At 38.4% G+C, this 21,537-nt stretch overlaps 1 protein-coding gene across 1 annotated transcript; it reads left to right on the forward strand.

Moving 5' to 3' along the window:
- The first annotated feature begins 15,997 nt into the window (after window positions 1–15,997).
- Window positions 15,998–20,562, forward strand: LOC122460040 (palladin-like). The gene is made up of 2 exons (XM_043513850.1): window positions 15,998–16,339; window positions 19,503–20,562. The coding sequence occupies exon 2, from the start codon at window positions 19,504–19,506 to the stop codon at window positions 20,560–20,562; it is 1,059 nt and encodes a 352-aa protein (XP_043369785.1). The 5' UTR covers window positions 15,998–16,339; window position 19,503.
- The last annotated feature ends 975 nt before the right edge of the window (window positions 20,563–21,537 follow it).

Genomic DNA, 21,537 nt, shown 5'->3' on the forward strand with positions numbered 1-21,537 from the left:
GCCGCCAGGGGAGCAAGGCGATGTGGCTCCCCCCCCCCCCGCCTGTCCCTGCCGCACGTGTCACAAGCGGCAGAGGAGCTGGATCCAAGCAGAGCAGAGCCCAGGAGGGAGGGACCTGCTTCCCCGGGTGGCTCGGAGCTGGGCGGACACTCCTGGTCCGCTCCCCTCCCCGTGGCTGACCCACCCCAGCCACTCTGTCAGTTACTGTCCCCTCTGCAGGGGTGGGGCTGGGTCTGAGATCGGGCTGGGGGCCTACGGGTGAGATGTACAGCCCCGAGCACCTCACTCCAAACACTGCTATAGCATTACACATTCTTTTAACATTACCAGTATCAGTGGCTTCTGGTGAGAGCAGTTTCTCAAAACTGAAATTACTAAAAAATTATTTGAGGTCCACTATGTCTCAAAATCATTTGTCAGGACTTACATTAATTTCAATTGAAAGTACTATTGCAAAAAATTTAGATTTCACTGAATTATTAAAAGACTACACAAGTATAAAAACCAAAAAAAATCAGTTCATACAAATTCTTTTAATTTATGAGGAACTGGGTGCATCGGAAGACACTAACGTTTTTCATTACAGTGTATAGCTGAACCCAAATTGTTTGTAATCGTGACTTTGTTAAAATTAAATGAGTACACTAGAAGGAAATTGTTTTATTTCCCTAACTACAAATTCTCTGTTTTCATTTTTTTTAAACAGTCAAAAACAAACAAGCAAACAAACAAAAAAAACATTGCAAAGTGCAAACATGTGTAAAAGCCAAAGGGGCAGGGGGGGCGGCAGCCAAACATTTTTTTGCTTGGGGTGGCAAAAAACCTAGAGCCAGCCCTGATTATAATGCGATCCCATCTGTCAGTGCTTGTTTGTTGGGCCAGAAGTGGTGCTCCACCATGTGCATCTGCTCCGTGATTGCCACCAACAACTTTGAGTTGGTTTTCACTATGTCCCAAGCAATTTGTCCTCCACAAAATCATCATGCCTCCCTTGTTGCATTTGTCCTGTGTTTGCACATTTATGACAGTAGTGCAGAGCTTGTGGGCTCAATGCTTCTGTTGAGATGGCAGACAGCAAAATGTGCCATGCAGGTCTGTGGGATTTTTTCAAAAAGTGTGCAAATTATGGGATATGGATGGATTATGGGATGAAGAAAGTTGCATGATGAGAACTTGACTCTTAGTTCCAGTCACTCCTGCATGACTCATTTCTACCCCACCTTGCATTGCACAACTTTCCCAAAAGATTGTGCACTGGACAATGGCAAGTTGGACACTGGGATATCTACCCATGGTACACCACACTGTGCTTTAACACAAGTACTCCTCATGAATACATGCTATGCTGATGCAAGGTATGCATGTGCACAAGCAATATACTAACTGCAGCAGGTTTATGCTGACATAACTTGCATTAACCAAAGTGTATAGTGTAAACATAGCCCGAGTTCACAATTCCACTCTCATGCCTTATATAGTAACTGCTCTATTTCTACATCAAATGTGCTTTTCACTGACACAGGGACAGAGTTGTACCTGCAGGAGGTATTGAAGTGGAGATTTCAGAGTAGCAGCCGTGTTAGTCTGTATTCGCAAAAAGAAAAGGAGTACCCGTGGCACCTTAGAGACTAACAAATTTATTAGAGCATAAGCTTTCGTGAGCTACAGCTCACTTCATCGGATGCATGTGATCCGGGTTTGCTCTTTGGAAGATTCTACTCAACAACTCTTCCTCTTAGTTGCTGCACTGGGACATGGTGAAAGAGCTGTACCTGTAAGAATCAGAGTGGAGCTGCAAACTGAGCCTGCTCCACCTTCTGTCAAAGAGCTTCAGGTAGCTCATCTTGTCTTTACATTTTCTTAGTTTCCCTTTCTTCCAAGCTCTTGGCTCTCTGTAAGAGCTCCAGTGTTTAAAATCTCTTGGGTTACTGCTGTGGTTGGAAGATGATGTTGTCTTATACTCAGTGAACTGTGAGGAGTCAGCAGACTGGGGGAAACTTTTAATTCCATTGACCTGTGTGCTTTGAAACCTTTTTTTGTGTACACTTCCATACTCAAAACCTTCTGTCATAACAACTCTGGCAGACAAAACCCTCCGCTATAGGAACTCATTTGCTAAACCCTTTATCTTTTTTAAAGACTCTGTTTCTGAACTCCTATGCTTGAAACATTTGTGGTGTTAATTCATAGATTGAAAACATTTTGCCATGGTAGACCCAGTGCAGAAAACATCATTTCAGTAGCTCAATGTTAACATTTTTTTCAGTTTTTTAAAATTTATACATTGTGGCAGTAGTCAAAAGTCTATTTTATCAATCAATGACATGTAAATCTTGAGGAGTCTACATGCCATGGTTTTTAAACAACAGGGTAACAAAAAAAAGTGAGACGATGTCTGAGAATCAGAAACGGTGTTTTTTAAACACAGTAATTTAAAAAAAGCACCGGCACTTTTCAAACAAATAAGGAAGCAGGTCACTGCCCAAGGATCTTACAATCTAAGGCCCTAATCCTCTATATGCATATGCATGTGCATGACTTTGCTCACATTGAAGTTCCACTGACTTCAGTTTGTCTCTTCTGAGACCTGAAAAAAGGGCCTTTGGAACAAAAGCAGCAGTAATTCTGTCATGTGAGCATAGAGAATCTCTATTTGTTGACATTGGTTAAATTGGCATGTACTACTAGAAGGCAAGATCTGTCTTTTAATAGTACTAGTAGTATTTATTAATTCCTGTAGTGTCTGAAGGCCCAAGCCAAGATCAGGGACCCATGATGCTCAGCACTATACAAATATAGAGTAAAAATGATCCGTGCCTGTCAAGGCTAATTCCCCACTCTGGCACTTTGAGTGCAGAAGGTAGGGGCCTGCAAGGATTCTAAAAATTAATACTGGCCACTCTAGCCTTGTATTAAACTCCCAAGGTTACAGTTTTTCTCTGACCTTGAATTGGTAGATGCTGCTGCCACCCAAGTGCAGAACTCAGGAGAGCCCAGGAAGGTGCACTTGGGAATCCTTCCTGTGGGGTACCCTCAAGCCCTTTCACTCCCGCCCTCTCTGGGGAAGAGCTGAGAAAGGGGGGGGGAAAAGGAAATCAGCTATTGCCACCAGCTAATTAAACAACGTGCACAAACCTCTTAAGATGCAAAAATCCAGTTCTGTTCTTAAAATAAGTAAATTTTATTAATAAAAAAAAGAAAATACATCTGGAAACTCAGACTATTGCTAGATTTTAAAAGAGCAACTACAAGGATTAAGCACCAAGAATAGCTTTCTTGAGGTCCAACTTAAAGGTTACAAGCAAAACAAAAGCACCTGGGGTTATCACAGAGGAATCCACAAGCAATAATGAAATAAAAGGGATAAACCTAATTGCGTCTTCCTAGACATTTCCTGATCTACTTACATATCTGGGATTTTAAATGAGTAGTTTCTAGGTATGATACTGATGATTTTTTCATACCTGGCCCAAGCTTCTTACAGCATAGCTGCTACCCTGTCCACCTCTCTCCAGGAGAACAACAACAGACACACAAAAGGGGAGTCTTTTTCCAATTTTAAAAAGTTCTAGCCTTCCCATTGGTTCTTTTGGACAGATGCCAACTCATTTTCTTTTACCTACGCATAGCAGTGAGACTTTTTAACCCTTTAAGGTAGAGCAATTAGAGAACAGCTACTAAGAGGGATTTTATAGCTGGCTGGGTGTCCATAAAAGGGAGCTTCCCCCACCCCATTCATTTATCACAGTGCCCCAAAGAACGTACAGTCTAAAAGACAAGATAGATACATGTAGGAAAGAGAGATAGAGTATACAATCAGAGTGAATGGAACCCTGTGTTTGGCTGAGTTGGTCATTGTCTGAGTAAAGCAATCTAAATTTAATTTGGCGCAGTCAGCCCCTTTACAATCTTTCATGTATAGATGCTTCAACATTCAAGGTTTGTTTTTATGTACATAGTGTTTTTAATACTTTGCTATGTTTCAGTATTGTGATCTTCCCTTACTTTGTTCTGATCTAAAACACTAAAATAGTATCAGTCTCACAGATTTACAGTTTTGCTAATGTGTATGAATGGAGTGGTATGGCCACAATGTTCAGCGTAGAATGTATTGTAAAGGGCAGATGTTTGGAAATCCCAGTGACGGGCATGATACAGATACACAGTAGATAACATAGAATGGTCTATGGCAAAGCAGAGCACTGTAGTACACACAATACACAACTCTTTTACCTCATTCTCACATGATATTCATTAATGAGGTAATAGGAAAGCAATTTTTAACTGAGCCTTTGGTGCTTAGCTCAATGCCATGCAGGGCCCAATCCCAACACCTCCTAATGCCAGCTATTTTTAGAAATCATTTATTCTATATGTGTTTTACAAATTACTTTTCTATGCGAATAACACATTTCTCCATCTGCAGGATATGTAACCTTTGAACATCAAGCTGATACATTTGCAAATTTTACTAAGGATTATGGTATCTACAATATTTCCCACTGTGGGGAAAAAAAGGTTTTGTGTTCCTTCTAAAAGATTATATGATCGCCTTAGAGTGAGTTCCTGCTCCCACGTTATAAGGAAATTTCTCATATTTTCAGTTGACATATGTTAGTTTTCTATTTAGTTACCCTTCTTTTTCCTCCTATATGTGTAAGATAGAAAGGACATTTATATTGTTTTGACATAACAGCCAATCATAAAACAAAAAGTAACAGCCTCTAGTGCCTATATATGTGATATCTACGGGGTCTGGGATATTTCTGCCACCACCTTTTTCAGCACCTTTCTGATAGCCAATCAGAAAAAAGCAAAGAGCCTGAACACTCTTCACAACCATGGAAACTCTTTCCAAAAATAGTCCTGAGCTAAGTGCCTGCCTGCTAAGAGTCAGTGACTGACACATCCCTCTGTATTTCACACTAATTGGCCAACTGTGTTCTACTAACTGATTCTTTTAAAACAATTTCATCCTATTTCAGTTGAACAGCTGATTTCTTCCCTTGGCTTAGTCCCTTGACAGTATTCACCCCCTTGCTTTCCCAGGGAATGTGACATCCTTTCACATTTGTCTTTGTTTAGCACTCTGGCTCCTAGTATCATTATACAGCTGTCTATGCTTATCTTGCATTAACTGTCTTTTACTTGCAAGGTGGATTTCCTCATACACACCACACAAACTCAATGTGCACTATTAAAAGACATAGTGGTTTGAAATAGTTGGTTAGAAAAACAAAATTACTAACAGCTATAATTTAAAAAAGGGAATCAAAAGTAATATATTTTATCCAGAGATCAGCATGTCAATGCTAGTGCAACAAAGCACTTAAAAGCATGTTCACTTTTCAGAGTTAAACCTCTATATAAAGCAGGAGTTTTGGAACAGCTGTTGAGCTTCAGGATAGTGTCCATGTAACATATCTTATCCTTTTTATTTTTAACCATTCTGCTCTAACACTCTTCATATGTTCGGAAAAGAACAGGTCAATCTTTTAAAGCCACAATATCTACCGGGACCATGATCTGAAAGCATGGCTGGCTGTCAATATAAAAACATAAATATCCACCATAGTCTTAAGGCTAAAATTAATCTAACAGAAATTCTTTCCTTAATATACTATCCACCCAAGAAGGGGGGAAATCTGAATAAGTGATACTGGCAGATGCTAGAAATATGGAACAACAAAAGGCACAGTATAATGCAGTAAGAGGTGAATTTGTCTCAAGTCCCAGCAGTCAGAATCCTAAAACATGTTTAAGGAACAAACAGTGGGATTTTCAAAAGCACTCAGTTTTGGCTTAATTGTGCCCCTATTGAAGCAAATGGGAGTCAACCGAAGTTAATGACAGGTTTCAGAGTAGCAGCCGTGTTAGTCTGTATTCGTGTTAGTCTGGTGGCTTATTTTAACAAATCTTGTTTGATTTGTTTATCAAACAAAATGATAAATCTGAAAATGTCGGGCATTGTGGGACAGCTGCTGGAGGACTGTTAGGGTAGACTTAGGCCAGACAGTATCCACACACACACACACTGTGTCAACCACAGTATGTTGACGATGGCTTCATGCCGTTTGAGGAGGTGAGGAGGTTACTGCATTGCCATAATGGACCACTTACATTAGTGAAAGACAATTTCAGTGAAGACATATGGACAATTAGGTTGGTGCAAAGCAATTCACGTAAATGTAGCTTTCTAGCATAGACCAGCCCTCAGTTCCTGAGCCTGCTTCTCCCTCTGTCAAAGATCCTCATCTCTGATGCAAGGAAGTGAGCCATGGACTTAGGTTTTGTTCTTTTTTTGGAGAAAAATGAAAATGATAAATCTGAGAATGTCGGCATTTTCCATAGTGCTTTGGGGTTCCTAACCCAGTGCTGGAACCAAGAGGGGAGGCTTTAGCTGTGCTAGATGGATCTGATCATGTGGTATGATGTGGATGAAAGCTAGAGGCATGTAGGTAGGAATAGCGGTCAGTAGGTTTCCGATATAGGGTGGTGTTTATGTGACCATCGCTTATTAGTACGGTAGTGTCCAGGAAGTGGATCTCTTGTGTGGACTGGTCCAGGCTGAGGTTGATGGTGGGATGGAAATTGTTGAAATCATGGTGGAATTCCTCAAGGTCTTCTTTTCCATGGGTCCAGATGATGAAGATGTCATCAATGTAGCTCAAGTAGAGTAGGGGCATTAGGAGACGAGAGCTGAGGAAGCGTTGTTCTAAGTCAGCCATAAAAATGTTGGCATACTGTGGGGCCATGCGGGTACCCATCGCAGTGCCACTGATTTGAAGGTATACATTGTCCCCAAATGTCCCTCTAGCTTTCATCCAGATCATACCACCCGATCCATTGTCTACAGCCAAGCGCTACGATATAACCGCATTTGCTCCAACTCCTCAGACAGAGACAAACACCTACAAGATCTCTATCATGCATTCCTACAACTACAATAGCCACCTGCTGAAGTGAAGAAACAGATTGACAGAGCCAGAAGAGTACCCAAAAGTCACCTACTACAGGACAGGCCCAACAAAGAAAATAACAGAACGCCACTAGCCATCACCTTCAGCCCCCAACTAAAACCTCACCAACGCATCATCAAGGATCTACAACCTATCCTGAAGGACGACCCATTACTCTCACAGATCTTGGGAGACAGCCCAGTCCTTGCTTACAGAGAGCCCCCCAATCTGAAGCAAATACTCACCAGCAACCACACACCACACAACAGAACCACCAACCCAGGAATCTATTCTTGCAACAAAGCCCGTTGCCAACTCTGTCCACATATCTATTCAGGGGACACCATCATAGGGCCTAATCACATCAGCCACACTATCAGAGGCTCATTCACCTGCGCATCTACCAATGTGATATATGCCATCATGTGCCAGCAATGCCCCTCTGCCATGTACATTGGTCAAACTGGACAGTCTCTACATAAAAGAATGAATGGACACAAATCAGACGTCAAGAATTATAACATTCAAAAACCAGTTGGAGAACAATTCAATCTCTCTGGTCACTCGATTACAGACCTAAGAATGGCTATCCTTCAACAAAAAAGCTTCAAAAACAGAGTCCAACGAGAGACTGCTGAATTGGAATTAATTTGCAAACTGGATACAATTAATTTAGGCTTGAATAGAGACTGGGAATGGATGAGTCATTACACAAAGTAAGGTTTCAGAGTAGCAGCCGTGTTAGTCTGTATTCGCAAAAAGAAAAGGAGTACCCGTGGCACCTTAGAGACTAACAAATTTATTAGAGCATAAGCTTTCGTGAGCTACAGCTCACTTCATCGGATGCATTTACACAAAGTAAAACTATTTCCCCATGTTATTTCTCCCCCCCCACCCCACCCCACCCCCCCACTGTTCCTCAGATATTCTTGTTAACTGCTGGAAATAGCCTACCTTGCTTGTCACCATGAAACGTTTTCCTTCTTCCCCCCCCCCCCCCGCTGCTGGTGATGGCTTATCTTAAGTGATCACTCTCCTTACAGTGTGTATGATAAACCCATTGTTTCATGTTCTCTGTGTGTGTATATCAATCTCCCCTCTGTTTTTTCCACCAAATGCATCCGATGAAGTGAGCTGTAGCTCACGAAAGCTTATGCTCTAATAAATTTGTTAGTCTCTAAGGTGCCACAAGTACTCCTTTTCTTTTAACTGAAGTTAATGAATGTAAGCACATCCTTAAAGATAAGCACTTACTTAAATACTATGCTGAATAGGGATAAACTGCTGAATCAAGATCCTTAGCAGTTCATATATGGTACAGACAAGAGAAACAAATTAAATTAAATTTACAAAAAAAAGAAAAGAAATGAAAAGAAACAGTTAATCCAGATGAAAATGTGATAATTGTATGTAATCTGAATAATGTCAAATTAGAAAAGCACTAGCTATTTAAGTGGTCAAGTTAAGGCTAACTTTGCTTTTTTTCTAGGTGTTGTGCATCCACAGAAGGGAGCTCTGGACTGAGGAGAGGAAACCACATTAGTTCTAATTGTGTCTTCTGTAATTTGACCATTTAAACAACTCAGCCTTTCCTAATGTTGCTCTGCTCCCACCCCACCCTATGTGTGTCTTGTACCTTTATATGTCTGAGTTGTTCTTTTTCTCACTTGGCTTTTTTCACATGTGCAAGATTTTGGAATAGATATAATTTCATTTCTTTTTTTAGAAAAGTAGTTAATCAAAATTTACATTGATGTAACTTTAAAAAAAAAAAGTAATGTAAGACAATATCTTTATATACCAGACTACCAATCTTAATTTAGCAGCCAAGGTTTCATACTGATTTTTTGCATTTTTTTAAACTAAGATTTTCCTTTTCTTCCTACAGTACACCTCTCTTCTGTGTTTGTCCCCAGCTTGCTACATTGCCAGAATTTGTCCTTGCTTTCTCTGCCTCTGTCACATTATATCACGCCTGTCTTCTGTCACCTTTATTGACTTCCAAGTATCTCTGAATCCAGGAGAAAATTGGCCTCTTGATTTTTTTTCTTCCCCCTATTAGCTGCCAATATCCGCTAACAAAAACATAGGCGATAACAAATTTGCATAAATGTTTATATATTTGCATACATTCATATATTTTTATCCCCAAATTCTGAAACTTGGAATTGCACTCCAACCCCAAAGATGGTCTAGAACAGCTGATATAGCAGTTAAGTCCATTAACGGCCTTGCATCTTTCTTGAGGAAAGGTCTACTAATTTCCACTGAGCTTTCTGGCACTTTTTTTTTTTAAATCTATAGTGTCCTCTGGACATTTAAATGGAATTAAGTGGTGTATAGGTTTTGTCTGGGTCCTCTGCAAAGAAGTGAATTTCTTCCTTCAGAATTAACTAAGTGCTTTCATTATAAAAATATTAATTATTTTAAAGCAATCCTACCCATTCCCTTCTCTGGGCTTCTCAATGCATCCTCTCTGTCCTGAGCCAGAGCCTCAGTTGTTGTATAGTCCTATTGACTTTAATGGAACTATTGGGGTCTAGCCCAGTCTCTGTCTTGTTTGGACTGTGAACTTTTCAAGAGAGGAATTGTCTGTATTCTGTATCTTATACAACACCAAGCACATTGTCTTTTCTTTACAAAATAATTAACAATAATTCATTTTAAACTAAATATTTGAAGATGTTACTTGTTTGAAACTGATATAAAATAAGATTAGATTTCATTGTACTAAATTTCTAGCTCCCTTGCTTTAAACTTCTCTGGAGAATTTCAGGAAAACTTAATAACATAATGTGTTTACACACACAAAGGTTTGATTGATGGAAAGCCCAGAGGAGTTCTTTGATCTTAATGCTGCTATCTAGCTAGGATATAGGTGTGCAGAGCCTTCCTTAGTATCACTTTCACTCCTCAGTTCAGGAAGTTCCTTGCATTTCATCAGCAAGAAAGCTAGTAGGTCACCTTTAGTTTGCACTTCTTCACCTTAAGTCTAAATCTGTGGACCTCATTTTGCTTTTTATCTGTCAAGGGACATTAAATCATTCGAGAAACAAATTTCTAATTCCTTACAAAATAATGCTCTGGGGCTTCAGGGGTTGCCAATAATTGTAAAGCCAAGCTACTATAGTATACTGTAATCATTTGTCTATCAACTGTGTGCAGTGTTTCTGTTTAATAATAGATTAAACAATGAGGCTTCCTGAGGGAGGATAAAAGCAACATATGCTCCAGTGTTGGTAGAAGGGATAAAAAAGGCTAGGCCAGAGGTCTATAGCTCCATCATGTCTTCTGCAAGACCCTTCCTAGGACTGAGAAGCCTTCTTCCCCGTGAATTCTAGCTCTCCCCATTTTTAAGAGAGAATTTAAGTCCTTTACAATATATTTATTAGCTTTCTTTTCCCATTTTCAGTTTATTGCCCCTCTCTTTTTCAGAACCCTTTGACCTATTTGTTATGACTGAGAATTGTCAGTATTTGTTTTCAGTTTATTTACAATTGTGTTATTATATGCAGCCACTTAAGAACTTTGTCAGTGATTGTGCTCTGTAAATAAAATTGTCATTATTACTTTTGTTGCAATTTTTGCTTTGTTACTTATAGCTGAATTGCCACCGAGGGACATGGACTGCCGTCCCATTCTAAATGCTGCCCCAAGCACCTGCTTCGAAAGCTGGTGCCTGGAACCGGCCCTGTCCAGGACCTGAGCTAACTATTCAAAGCTATCTTTGATACGTTGACTCATGCTGCAATCAGAGTCTAGGCGTATCCTTACACATATGGCATCATCACACATTATAGACTTGCAATAAAACTGATGAAATTAGAACAGTATGTTATTTGCATTGCCACAGGAAGTCTGGAGACTTTTAGGGAAATTGTTTTACTACCACAGATGCTATTTAGTCTTCATACAGCGACCATGTTTTTGTTACTATTTTGTGTAACAAAATTTATATGATCCATTTATAACAAACACAGGTTATATGTATCCAAACAGCCAGGGTGGATCTGATTTAAATCAAATTGATTCAAATCATGCTTTAAATCACTAGTCAGGACGACTCAATTTATCTCCAGGCTTTTTTCACATGTGCAAGATTTTGGAATAGATATAATTTCATTTCTTTTTTTAGAAAAGTAGTTAACCTCCATCTCACATTTATCTCCAGGCTTCTTCTCCTTGTCCAGATCTATTCCATCCCCAACAATCTTTGATTCTTTGAATTTTTTGAAACTTTGCACTTTTAGAGAGAGATAAGGGATTGACTCTGTGTTCACAAATTTGCAGAGGGAAAATAGGATTGAGGTCTGTTATTTCTCACCTCTATATATTATTTATTTATTTAAAACATTTTTTGCTGTTAACAAGCATGTTACCTCTTGAGAGACAAATCCACAGTTTGAGAACTGCAAAACTAAGCATCTCTAATGGTATCTTCTAGACTGAGCACTGAGTTCCATTGGGTAGATAGAAAGATTAACCTTAATTATCTATACAGAAGCCCCTGGAGCCCCACAAGAATGGGTCCCTAATCCATGAACTATTGGAACTCATTTACAAAACTTTTCTTAAACATTACATGAATATATTGTCTCATACTATAGAATTAGAATTAATAATCCCTATTCCATGATGAGATATCTTTGAGCTATAATGTATCTTAATTAAACCTATCTTTAGATAGTTTTTTCCTCAAAAAGCATTTTATCAAAAACATTGATTTAAATTAAAAAAATCCAATTTTTTTCTAAATCATTGATCTTTATCCACCCTGCAAACACAAGATTTAATCATAAATATATTGTCAGCCATGTCTGTGACTCTATGTTTATCATGCTGTCTAAGCATGTTTGTATCATTGCATTCAGGAAAAAAAATTCCATGCAGCCATCACATAGTGCTTTAGCAGAATAAAGAGTTCCTGAAGAATTTAACCACAGAACAGCATTATCTGTTTGTTAGGAACTGTACTCAGGGATAGCCTACATTACAAAGAGATGAGAGGAAAGGGGACCAGCCAACTTGATTACACAGATATGGTAAGGGATCCATTTGCACTGGGGAAAAAAAAGTGTGCTGAACTGTTTATGAGAATAAACTCTCTTAATTTAAGTCCCTGGCAGCGTTGTCACACTGTCAGCTGCCAGTTACCAACATATAGGTATTGTTATGGCAGAGGTCACCAGATGGTACTGATAAATTTAGGTTAGAAGCTCTTTTTTCTTAGCATGAGAGCAAGTTTTTAGTCTTGGAAGAAAAGGCCATGTTATTAGTTTTGTGATGCAGATTCTTTAGGGAGATCTATGGTGAGCAGCAAAGGAGTTTACTCTCTGCCATAATCTCACTAACTAGAATAAATTCGTGAGGCGGGGTTGTGTTTAGAGTTCAAGCACTGGTATTTGGGCTGAGATACTTGAAAGAGGGGCTGGCCTTTGTGCTGCTTGTGACCTCCTCAGTTCAAGGACTGGACTGTTTGTCTAAAATAAACCAGTTGCACTAAGAATATACTCAGATTCCATGTCATTGATTTCTCCTCCAATGAAATGCTGACCTGTAAGGTCCTGTCCTCTGCTGCCACTGAGCATAGAGGCAACAACAGTATTACGGTCTTGCACTAAAGAGACCATAGTTAAGGTTGCAAAATAATTTTCTGTTTTACAGAGTCTGTACCTCAGTGCGTCACCTGTGTTAGGAACCCTCTTTTGTAAACATGCCATGGGAAATTTGAACCAGATTTCAGCCACTAATTAACATGTGTGGAATGATCCCCCATATGCAGTTTGTGTTTGTATGTTGGGTTTTTAGGAAATTTGAGAAAACTGGAACACTGGAAAAGCTTGATTCTCTCTCCTCCCACCCCCCTCCCCCCTTCACTGTCTACTGCTGCTGCCTGAGCAGTAACATTGTGACATCAGAAATAGTCAGCCGCTCCCCCTCCAGTTCCATTTCATACTTGAGGAGAGTGCCCTGGTTCTCAGGGCAACAGCTGCCTTTGATTAGTGATTTAGTTCAGGTACTGGAACATTCTCACAGAGGAGGGTCCCAGGAGGAGCTGCCTGGGTTTGGATAAGCTCCTGCGGTGCTCCTTTAGGTTTGTACTGGGGTAAATGACAGTTTCTTTTCAAAGGATAATTGTTACTGTCCTCAAAAAGGGTTACATGTAAATAAGAAACAATTTACATGACAAGGAGGGGGCATTTTGTATGTGCTGCTTACAAATGGGAGGGGAATGACTTTCTGAATTTACCTTTTAAATGGGCAGGGAATTTTAGCTGTAAGTCCCTACTTAGTGTTGTTACACAGTTAAAAACAGTGTCATTTATAAGTTGCAGGAAAACGAAGTTGCATTAAAAAAACCAAATGTGTTTCATTTGATGGCAGTTTAATTTATTAACTTTCAACATGTTGGTCAACACGGCAGTGAATGGTGAAATATGGAGCATCACAAAGATAAACAATGGCAAAAATACACTGAAGACAAGAATTGTGTAAGTGCTTTATTCTTTAAATGGGCATAGATATAGAAAATATTTTCTTTCTATTAAAAAAACTAAGGAAATTCATAAACAGGAAACTTGGTTTAACCTTAGTCAAGCTTGCTCTCATTAATGAATGAAACTGTAAAAATTAGGAAATACAAAGTTAAGAATTGAAAGGTTGCAAAGTAATGCATTCTCAAGTTGCCCAGACAAGCTTAATTCAGCCTCCTTGTATGAATGCTTTTTGATACAGTCTTTAATTACATGCAGAAGTGTCTATCTGTGAAAAGTTTGGTGTAAATGACTTGCCCAGCCTCACATAAGAACTCACTGGCAATGGTCGAATCCTAGACTTAATGGTGGTATTCAACTGCCCTAATGACAAGACCATCCTTTCTAGTCCTGGAGACTCCTGCCTCCTTCACGACAAACCTTCCAGCTTCTGCAACAAATGAAGCAGACAACAGAATCCTTCACTACAGAGTCCCTCATCCTCAGAGCACATTTGTCCTCCGCTTTGAATGAGCTAGGTATCCTGTGTAATAATAATAATAATAAATAATGTATCATGTAATTAAAGATTGTATCATAATGCATACCACAGAAGGGGAGAAAATTAAGACTGAATGAGCAGTGTTCATTCTGTCATTTCCTAATATGAGAGTGTTCAACTTTCAACATTTAATTCTTTTTATTCCTTAGCTTTATTTTCTATGCTTTTGTTTATTGATTAGGGGTTCTCAAACTTCATTGCACTGTGACCCCCACCTGACAACAAAAATTATTACATGATCCTAGGAGGGGGGACCAGAGTCTGAGCCCACTGAGCCCTGCTGACCCAGGCAGGGGGCCTGTAACATAAGCCTTGCCTCCCAGAGCTGACGTCCTCAGCCCCGGGAAATGGGGCTTGGGCTTTGGCTTTGGGTGGTGGGGCTGAGGCTTTGGTCCCAGGCCCCAGCAAGTCTAGCTCCAGCCCTGGTGACCCCATTTGGGGTCCCAATCCACAGTTTGAGAACCGCTGCACCTTAACTAATGGAACTTGAAGTTTTTTGGTTTCGAATTAATTATTATATATGGACGCAGACCATGTTTAGAGCCAGCCATGCCACTAACTAGTTAAAAACTCAATTAAAAGTTATAGTGTAGATGAGGTCAAAATCTTACATCTTAACAGAGCTGTAAATGGATTCAAGCACTGTTGCATTTATGATATGACCAATGTAAATTGGAAATGGGGGAGAGAGCTAAAGTGAGGGAAAGACTGCACCTACTTTTTAAAAAGGAATTGATAGCCCAGTATGCTTTTTCAAAATGAAATAGCTCTGCTATAGCACTTGTTCATGTTAAATACAGAACCCAGTTTTTAAGTAATGTGATGGGTAAGTATTGCACATGGTGATGAATGGTTGCAGGACTGGACCCTTGTATTGGATCTACAGTTTGCAAGTCTTGGCTCCAATCCTGCAATCGCCTATACATGTGCTTACCTTTATGCACATGAGCAGTGCCATTGGCTTCAACAAGATGAGAGAGATAAGATGGGTGAGGTAATTTCTTTCCTTGGACCAACTTTTGTTGGTGAAAGAGACAAGTTTTCAAGTTTACACAGAGCTGTGTAAGCTCAAAAGCTTGTGTCTTTCACCAGCAGAGGTTGACCCAATAAAAGATTACCTCATCTACCTTGTCTCTCCAATATTCTGGGACCAACACAGCTACCACAACACTGTAAACTACTGGGGAAAATCTCAGTGAATCCACTGATAGATATTACTTCATATACTGCATCTCTAGTTAAAAGAAATGGATAGTAGATATGAAGATAAAAAGAAACATACCAAATTAACCAAAATAAAAATGAAGTATATGAATGTTAGAAAGCTACAGGTGCATTTTTTGACAGAAAACTCAGACAAAATTTTCACTAAAGTCTGTAATCAGGCAAAACGTCTTCCTGGGCAAGGTCAGTATGAGAACGTGGAACTGTGATCGCTTGGACAACACTACAGAATAATATAATGCTATATATATCAACTATATTTTCATTGTGCAACTTGTTTCGTTTGTTGGTAAATGTATGAGATTTTCATCAGTATCGTTTTTGAGTGATAACTATTACAATAGTAAATTGGTTTGTCTTCTGATGATAGGAGCACATTATTATTAGTAAGATATATTGCCAGTCTTGAACTGGACATTTATCTTCCACCATCAACTTATTTCTAATCACATTTCTAAATTCAGTATAATATTTTTCTCTTGTTAGAATATTTTGTTTTCATATGTATCTCTATAACATATATTGACTAATTTACAACTATTTTAATACAAAAGCTTTTTTTTAAATTTAATGTGGTAAAAATAAAAACCAAATGTTAAGATGAAATTCCTTATAAGGAACTTTTAAAAAAAACAAACAAACAAACAAACCTGTAAATCAAACCACAGACTTTCTATTTCTGGTGAATGGAGGCACTTTGAGTGTGAACAAGTGTTGGATTTTATAATTCCTGAATAATGTAAAACAGACTGAAATCCTTTCTAGAATACAACAAAAATGGAACATTTCAACATTAATTTCCTTGAGTTTCTAAGCAGCAAGTACACAGAACTTGTTGTGGCTTCCAGGGCTAACGTCCCTTCTGCTGGAATTCCAGATAGTGGCAGGCTGCTGAAACATGAGTTCAGTTACCAAATATAGATGAGTGCAGTAAGAATACATAGTCACAGAGGACAGATGTAATTCATAGGCCACAGTCACCTCGATGCTTACTCAGGACCAAGCAATCTTTTTTGAATAGTTAAAGCAACTTTCAACTTTCTTAAGCGAAGAAGAAAAAAGCAGCCTTTCCTGAAATTAGTTATATGTGAGACTCTTCAAACTGGCCTAACAAATATAAGGTCTGTAATTTTTTGTTTGTTTTGTGAATTCAATTAATTATTCTCAGGGAATAATAGCCCCGGGCTTCAAAATCCATAGCAAAATAAGTATTTATTGGTTTTTGAAACACCATTAGAAATTTCCCTTAAACATTTGAGTGGGCTTGATTTTATTTTGATTTTTTTTAATCTGTGATTTTTCTTAACACAATTTTCACAAATTTTAAAGATGTTTGTATTTTTCCTTAGTATTTCTCTTTTCATTACAATGAGAAAATGAGATCTGTAAAATTATTTTCCATGGTACTCTGTACCTTACTATTTATTCATTTAATGCTTTAAAACTGATGACTATTCATGTATTTTCTAAAAGTGTAAAAATTATTGCCACTGTAATATAATAGATTTTTAATTAATTATTTTACCATGTTAATGGGTATAGTATCTGTGATTTTATATGACAAGATAAATATCAAATTGTACCATGGAAATAATTTGTGCATAATATATTTTCCGTAAAGTTAAACATTCCAAATAATATATATATGCAAAATTTTTATTTTCCATGTTGTCTTTAAAACAATACAGTGCATTAATAATGGTGAATACACTCATTAGATAGAAGTGCAAAGCACCATTATAAATATTCTGTTGTATAACCAAGATGCTAGAAATAGAATTAGATATTTCTAACTATGATCTTATGTGCTATTTGATAGGGTTAGTGTTATTTTAACTTCATTTAGCTGTGACCTAAAGAAGGAAGTTGTTCTAAAGGAAATTTTGGATTGCCTGGATTACAGTGGATTTATGCATTACAATATAAGTTTTAAAAGTGTCTCTTAGACCAAAATGTTCAAACTTAGATGCCTAAAGAGAGACATACACATCCATAGGCATCAAAATAAGTTGCCAGATTTTTCAGAAGTGCTAAGAACCTGTAGTTCTCACTGAGGTACTCAGCACCTCTGAAAATCTAGCCAATTATTTAGATACCTCAATATGGATTTAGATGCCTAACTTAAGGCATCATACTTTGAAAATTATGACTTTCAGTCATCTGTAAACCACTGTTTTTATCTAATAAGATACATAATGATATAAGCTCAAATAATTGTAGCATGTGTTCACAATATATTCATTTTACTAGAAACTAACCATTCTCTGTAATGCTGAGCAGCAGAGGGCCAAATTCTGCCCTGAGCCATATCCCAGTGAGACAACAGAATAGCATAGGGTGAAAGTCAGTACAGTTTAACTTATTATGTTACATTTCACATTGAGATATTAGCTACAGTATGAAGAAGAAACAGTGTAAATCAGATTTGTGTAAAGATATGCTTGTGATGCACAATATGACTTAAAGCAATACATTATCAATAGACATAGCATATTTATTCATTTGAATATGAAGTTTAAAAAAATTACTAAGTGTTCCAGAGACACAAATTCTCCAGATTTAACTCTTGATTCCTTGGCATTCATCCAGCTGCCTTAACAGCTGAGCGTCTAGATCAGATTGGGTTCATTTTCTAAAATTGCTAAATTGTAGCCAGTTATGTTGTACATACTTTTTTAGATTTTGTTGACAATATATTGGCATGATTGCTAGGTTTGTTCCCCTGTAAATGGGAATAAAGGGAAAGAGACAACCTAATTAAAGCAAGGACTACCCCTATCAGCCTACTCTATAAAACTATGCTTCAAATGTTGAATCATAAAACAAATTCTTTAGCTTCCCTGTACTTGTATGTGCTTGGTTGTAATCCACTGGTAGAGCACACAGAGAAAAAGAGATATCAAAAAAGGCATATACTAGTCCAAGAATTCAATCAGTCAATCAGCTAATGATTATCTGCTGGGTAAGCCTCAGTGAAGTAACTAGAAGTAATTGGAGTGTTCAGGAGCCAGTGTAAAATACATCAGAGTGCATCTCATGACTATCAAGCCAGCTAGCACTGAAGAAATGGAATAGGGCATAATGTGAACATGGAAACTTTTAAGCAATCTAGTTTCAAGAAATTAAACTCCCATTGAAATAAGAATATATATATATATATATATATATATATATATATATATATATATATATATATATATATATGGTCATGACAATCAGGGATATTTAAATCACTGTTGTTCAGCCGAATTAATATTCAGAAGAAGCAGTTATCATTTTTGGAGCCAAGTTGTCACTGATGTAGCATCCAGGAAACCAAACAAGCTTCAACTCATGGAATTTTTTGCATATCATTCCATTTGGGGAACGACATTTATTCTGCCCCCACAGAACAAGCAAGGAATAAGATGCTTAAAAATGCTGTAGAAAAACTGAGAGGGGTTATAGACAATTTTATCTTTGTGCAGAAGCTACTTGATACAAAATGACTTGCAAGATATATGCATCACACTCCCTTCAATGTTGCTTTACAGTATCTATAGTTTATGGTAGTCTCATATTCTATTAATTTAAATTATCACTGTATATAATAATGCTACCAAGGAACATGCATGTTCCAACAGCAGTGAAGGAAATGAAATATTAACAACCAGAAGATCATAAATAACATAATTAATAATAATTTTATATTATTGACCAGGAGAAAGCATGGCAATTCTAATCAATGGAATTCTAGGGATCCCTATTCATTCAGATTCTAATAATACTAATACTAATAATTTGCTTAAAACACTTCAATGATCTCTTATTGTGATTTAATGTTACAATATGTTATGATTTTGAAGGCAATTTTGTGGGGAGAGATATGCAGGTACATCATGGAAATGATCATGAACCTAAACATATAATAATAGAATGGGTAAGATTAATAGGAACCAATAAATCACTGAAAATCATTTGGAGGAGATCAGATTGTGCTAGCCAACATGCAGGAGAAAAACAAAACAAAACCCTTACAAATTCATAACAGGACTGCATGTAGAAGACCCACTCCTGAAACACTTACTTTATAACTAGCCTGCTCTTGCTCAGTGTCAGTCGGGCCTATTCTAACTCAAAGTGAATGATCGTGCTACAAATAATTCTTACATCATTAGGATTTGACTTTTTCATGCCTGCTTTTGTATCCTGTCATTTGTAAATAATGAATCTACAGTTATATGATAAAAGCAAGTGTTTGTTTTATTCACACTCCTTATAGAAATTATGTGCATTTTCTTCCAGCATGCAAGACAGAAGGCGTGAGCAGGTGGTGTCTCTACCCTTAATGCTGAAGGAGGCTTACTCAGCAGAGAAAAGAGCCCACGAGGGTTACTCTGAAAACATGTCAGAGGCTTCCTCCTTTCATGACTTTTTTTATGATTCCCTATCAGGCATACAGGATGGAGAGGTTTCAAATGAGCTATCTGCATTTCTCAGCAAAGAGGAGATAAGTAAAAGCCTTGATCTTGCCAGAGAAGCTATTGCTAATTCAATGAAGGAGAATCAGAATGTAGAACAGGAGTTCACTCATCATTTCAACACTTCTCCAAACTCATCAGAATATGCTTCTTCTAGGAAGACCAAAGTCCACGAACAAGAAGTTTTGGGGAGGCTTCAGGTGAGCAGCCCAAATTCACTATTCAGCACAGCTCAAACTCTCCCAGAGCAACAGAAACAGCAACAACCCACGTCCCCTCAGGCAGCAAGCAGCATTTGCACTGTCCAGGGGAGGCAAGGCAGTATCTCGCCCTCACTAACAGCTAGCCCCAGCTTTATTCGGAGTCTTAGAAATGCAGAGAGATGTAGTCCAAATACACAAAAGACAAGCCCAAAATCCAAATCAATGTCCCAGGCAGATGCTCCTTTCAGGAACAAGCTGTGTGACAAGGCTGCCATGTTCATTGAAGAACTTTCTTCCATATTTAGAGAAGCAGCAAAGGCAAGAGGCAGGAGTCCCAGTGGGGACTCCTCTTCTCCAGACAGTGGATACCTGTCTCCTAAAAAGAAACAGTCAGCCATGATAAATGCTTCAGTGAATCAGAGCCCTGTCAAAGCATATCCAGAGACCAAACCTGAAGCAAAGTTACCTGAGACTCACCACAATGGAGAGCCCTTCCCTGACAGGCAGAATGTCACTCAAGAAAGTGGAACTGCCTTCCATCATGAGCTCACCAATCCGAGTAGCTCTCAGTCTTCAGCTCCTCGATTTACCCAGAAACTCAGGAGCCAGGAAGTGGCTGAAGGAAGCAAGGTGCTGCTGGAGTGCAGAGTGGCTGGAAACCCAACACCTCATGTCAGGTAGGTGCATGGCAGTTTAAAATGGTCACAGGCAGTGGCTGATATCTTCTAATTTTACTTTTGTCAAAGGTATCATCATGGACCTGCTCATGGGTAATGTACAAGAAAATTCTAACAGTGCATGCTGACAGCCAAGTGGTTTTACTAATAAATACATGAAGTGACAGATTCTACCACCATTACCTTAGTGGTTCCTTACTCCACAAATATTTCCATTGATTTCTACTTGCAGAATAATGTTCTACTCAGTCCAAGTAAGAGTGACAGAACCAGGCCCAAAACTGGCTTCAATAGGACTACCTATGAGACTAGTGAGTAAAGGGGTTCACAATCTGGTCCTTAAATGCTTTAGTCACAAAGACTGTAATAAGTGTATATATTGCATTTCTCTCAATCGGTCAGAACATTGGATAAATAACCTGAAAAAACTTTCTAATAATTTTCTCACCTCCAGCCAGAAGTCTTTCAGGTTGAGACATTCTCAAAAGATATCAAGATGATCTCTGTATCAAAACATTTCCTCCAGTATGTCATTGGAATTTTGAGCCTATATTGTTTTGCGGGGTTGGCATACTGAAATATCTACTGTAATAACAATTTTCACAATAAGAAAAGGAGTACTTGTGGCACCTTAGAGACTAACAAATTTATTAGAGCATAAGCTTTCGTGAGCTACAGCTCACTTCATCGGATGCATTTGGTGGAAAAAACAGAGGAGAGATTTATATACACACACACAGAGAACATGAAACAATGGGTTTATCATACACACTGTAAGGAGAGTGATCACTTAAGATAAGCCATCACCAACAGCAGGGGGGGGAAGGAGGAAAACCTTTCATGGTGACAAGCAGGTAGGCTAATTCCAGCAGTTAACAAGAATATCAGAGGAACAGTGGGGGGTGGGGTGGGAGGGAGAAATACCATGGGGAAATAGTTTTACTTTGTGTAATGACTCATCCATTCCCAGTCTCTATTC

This window comes from Dermochelys coriacea, chromosome 4 (genome assembly GCF_009764565.3).
Source record: "Dermochelys coriacea isolate rDerCor1 chromosome 4, rDerCor1.pri.v4, whole genome shotgun sequence".
Classification (NCBI taxonomy): Eukaryota; Metazoa; Chordata; order Testudines; family Dermochelyidae; genus Dermochelys; species Dermochelys coriacea.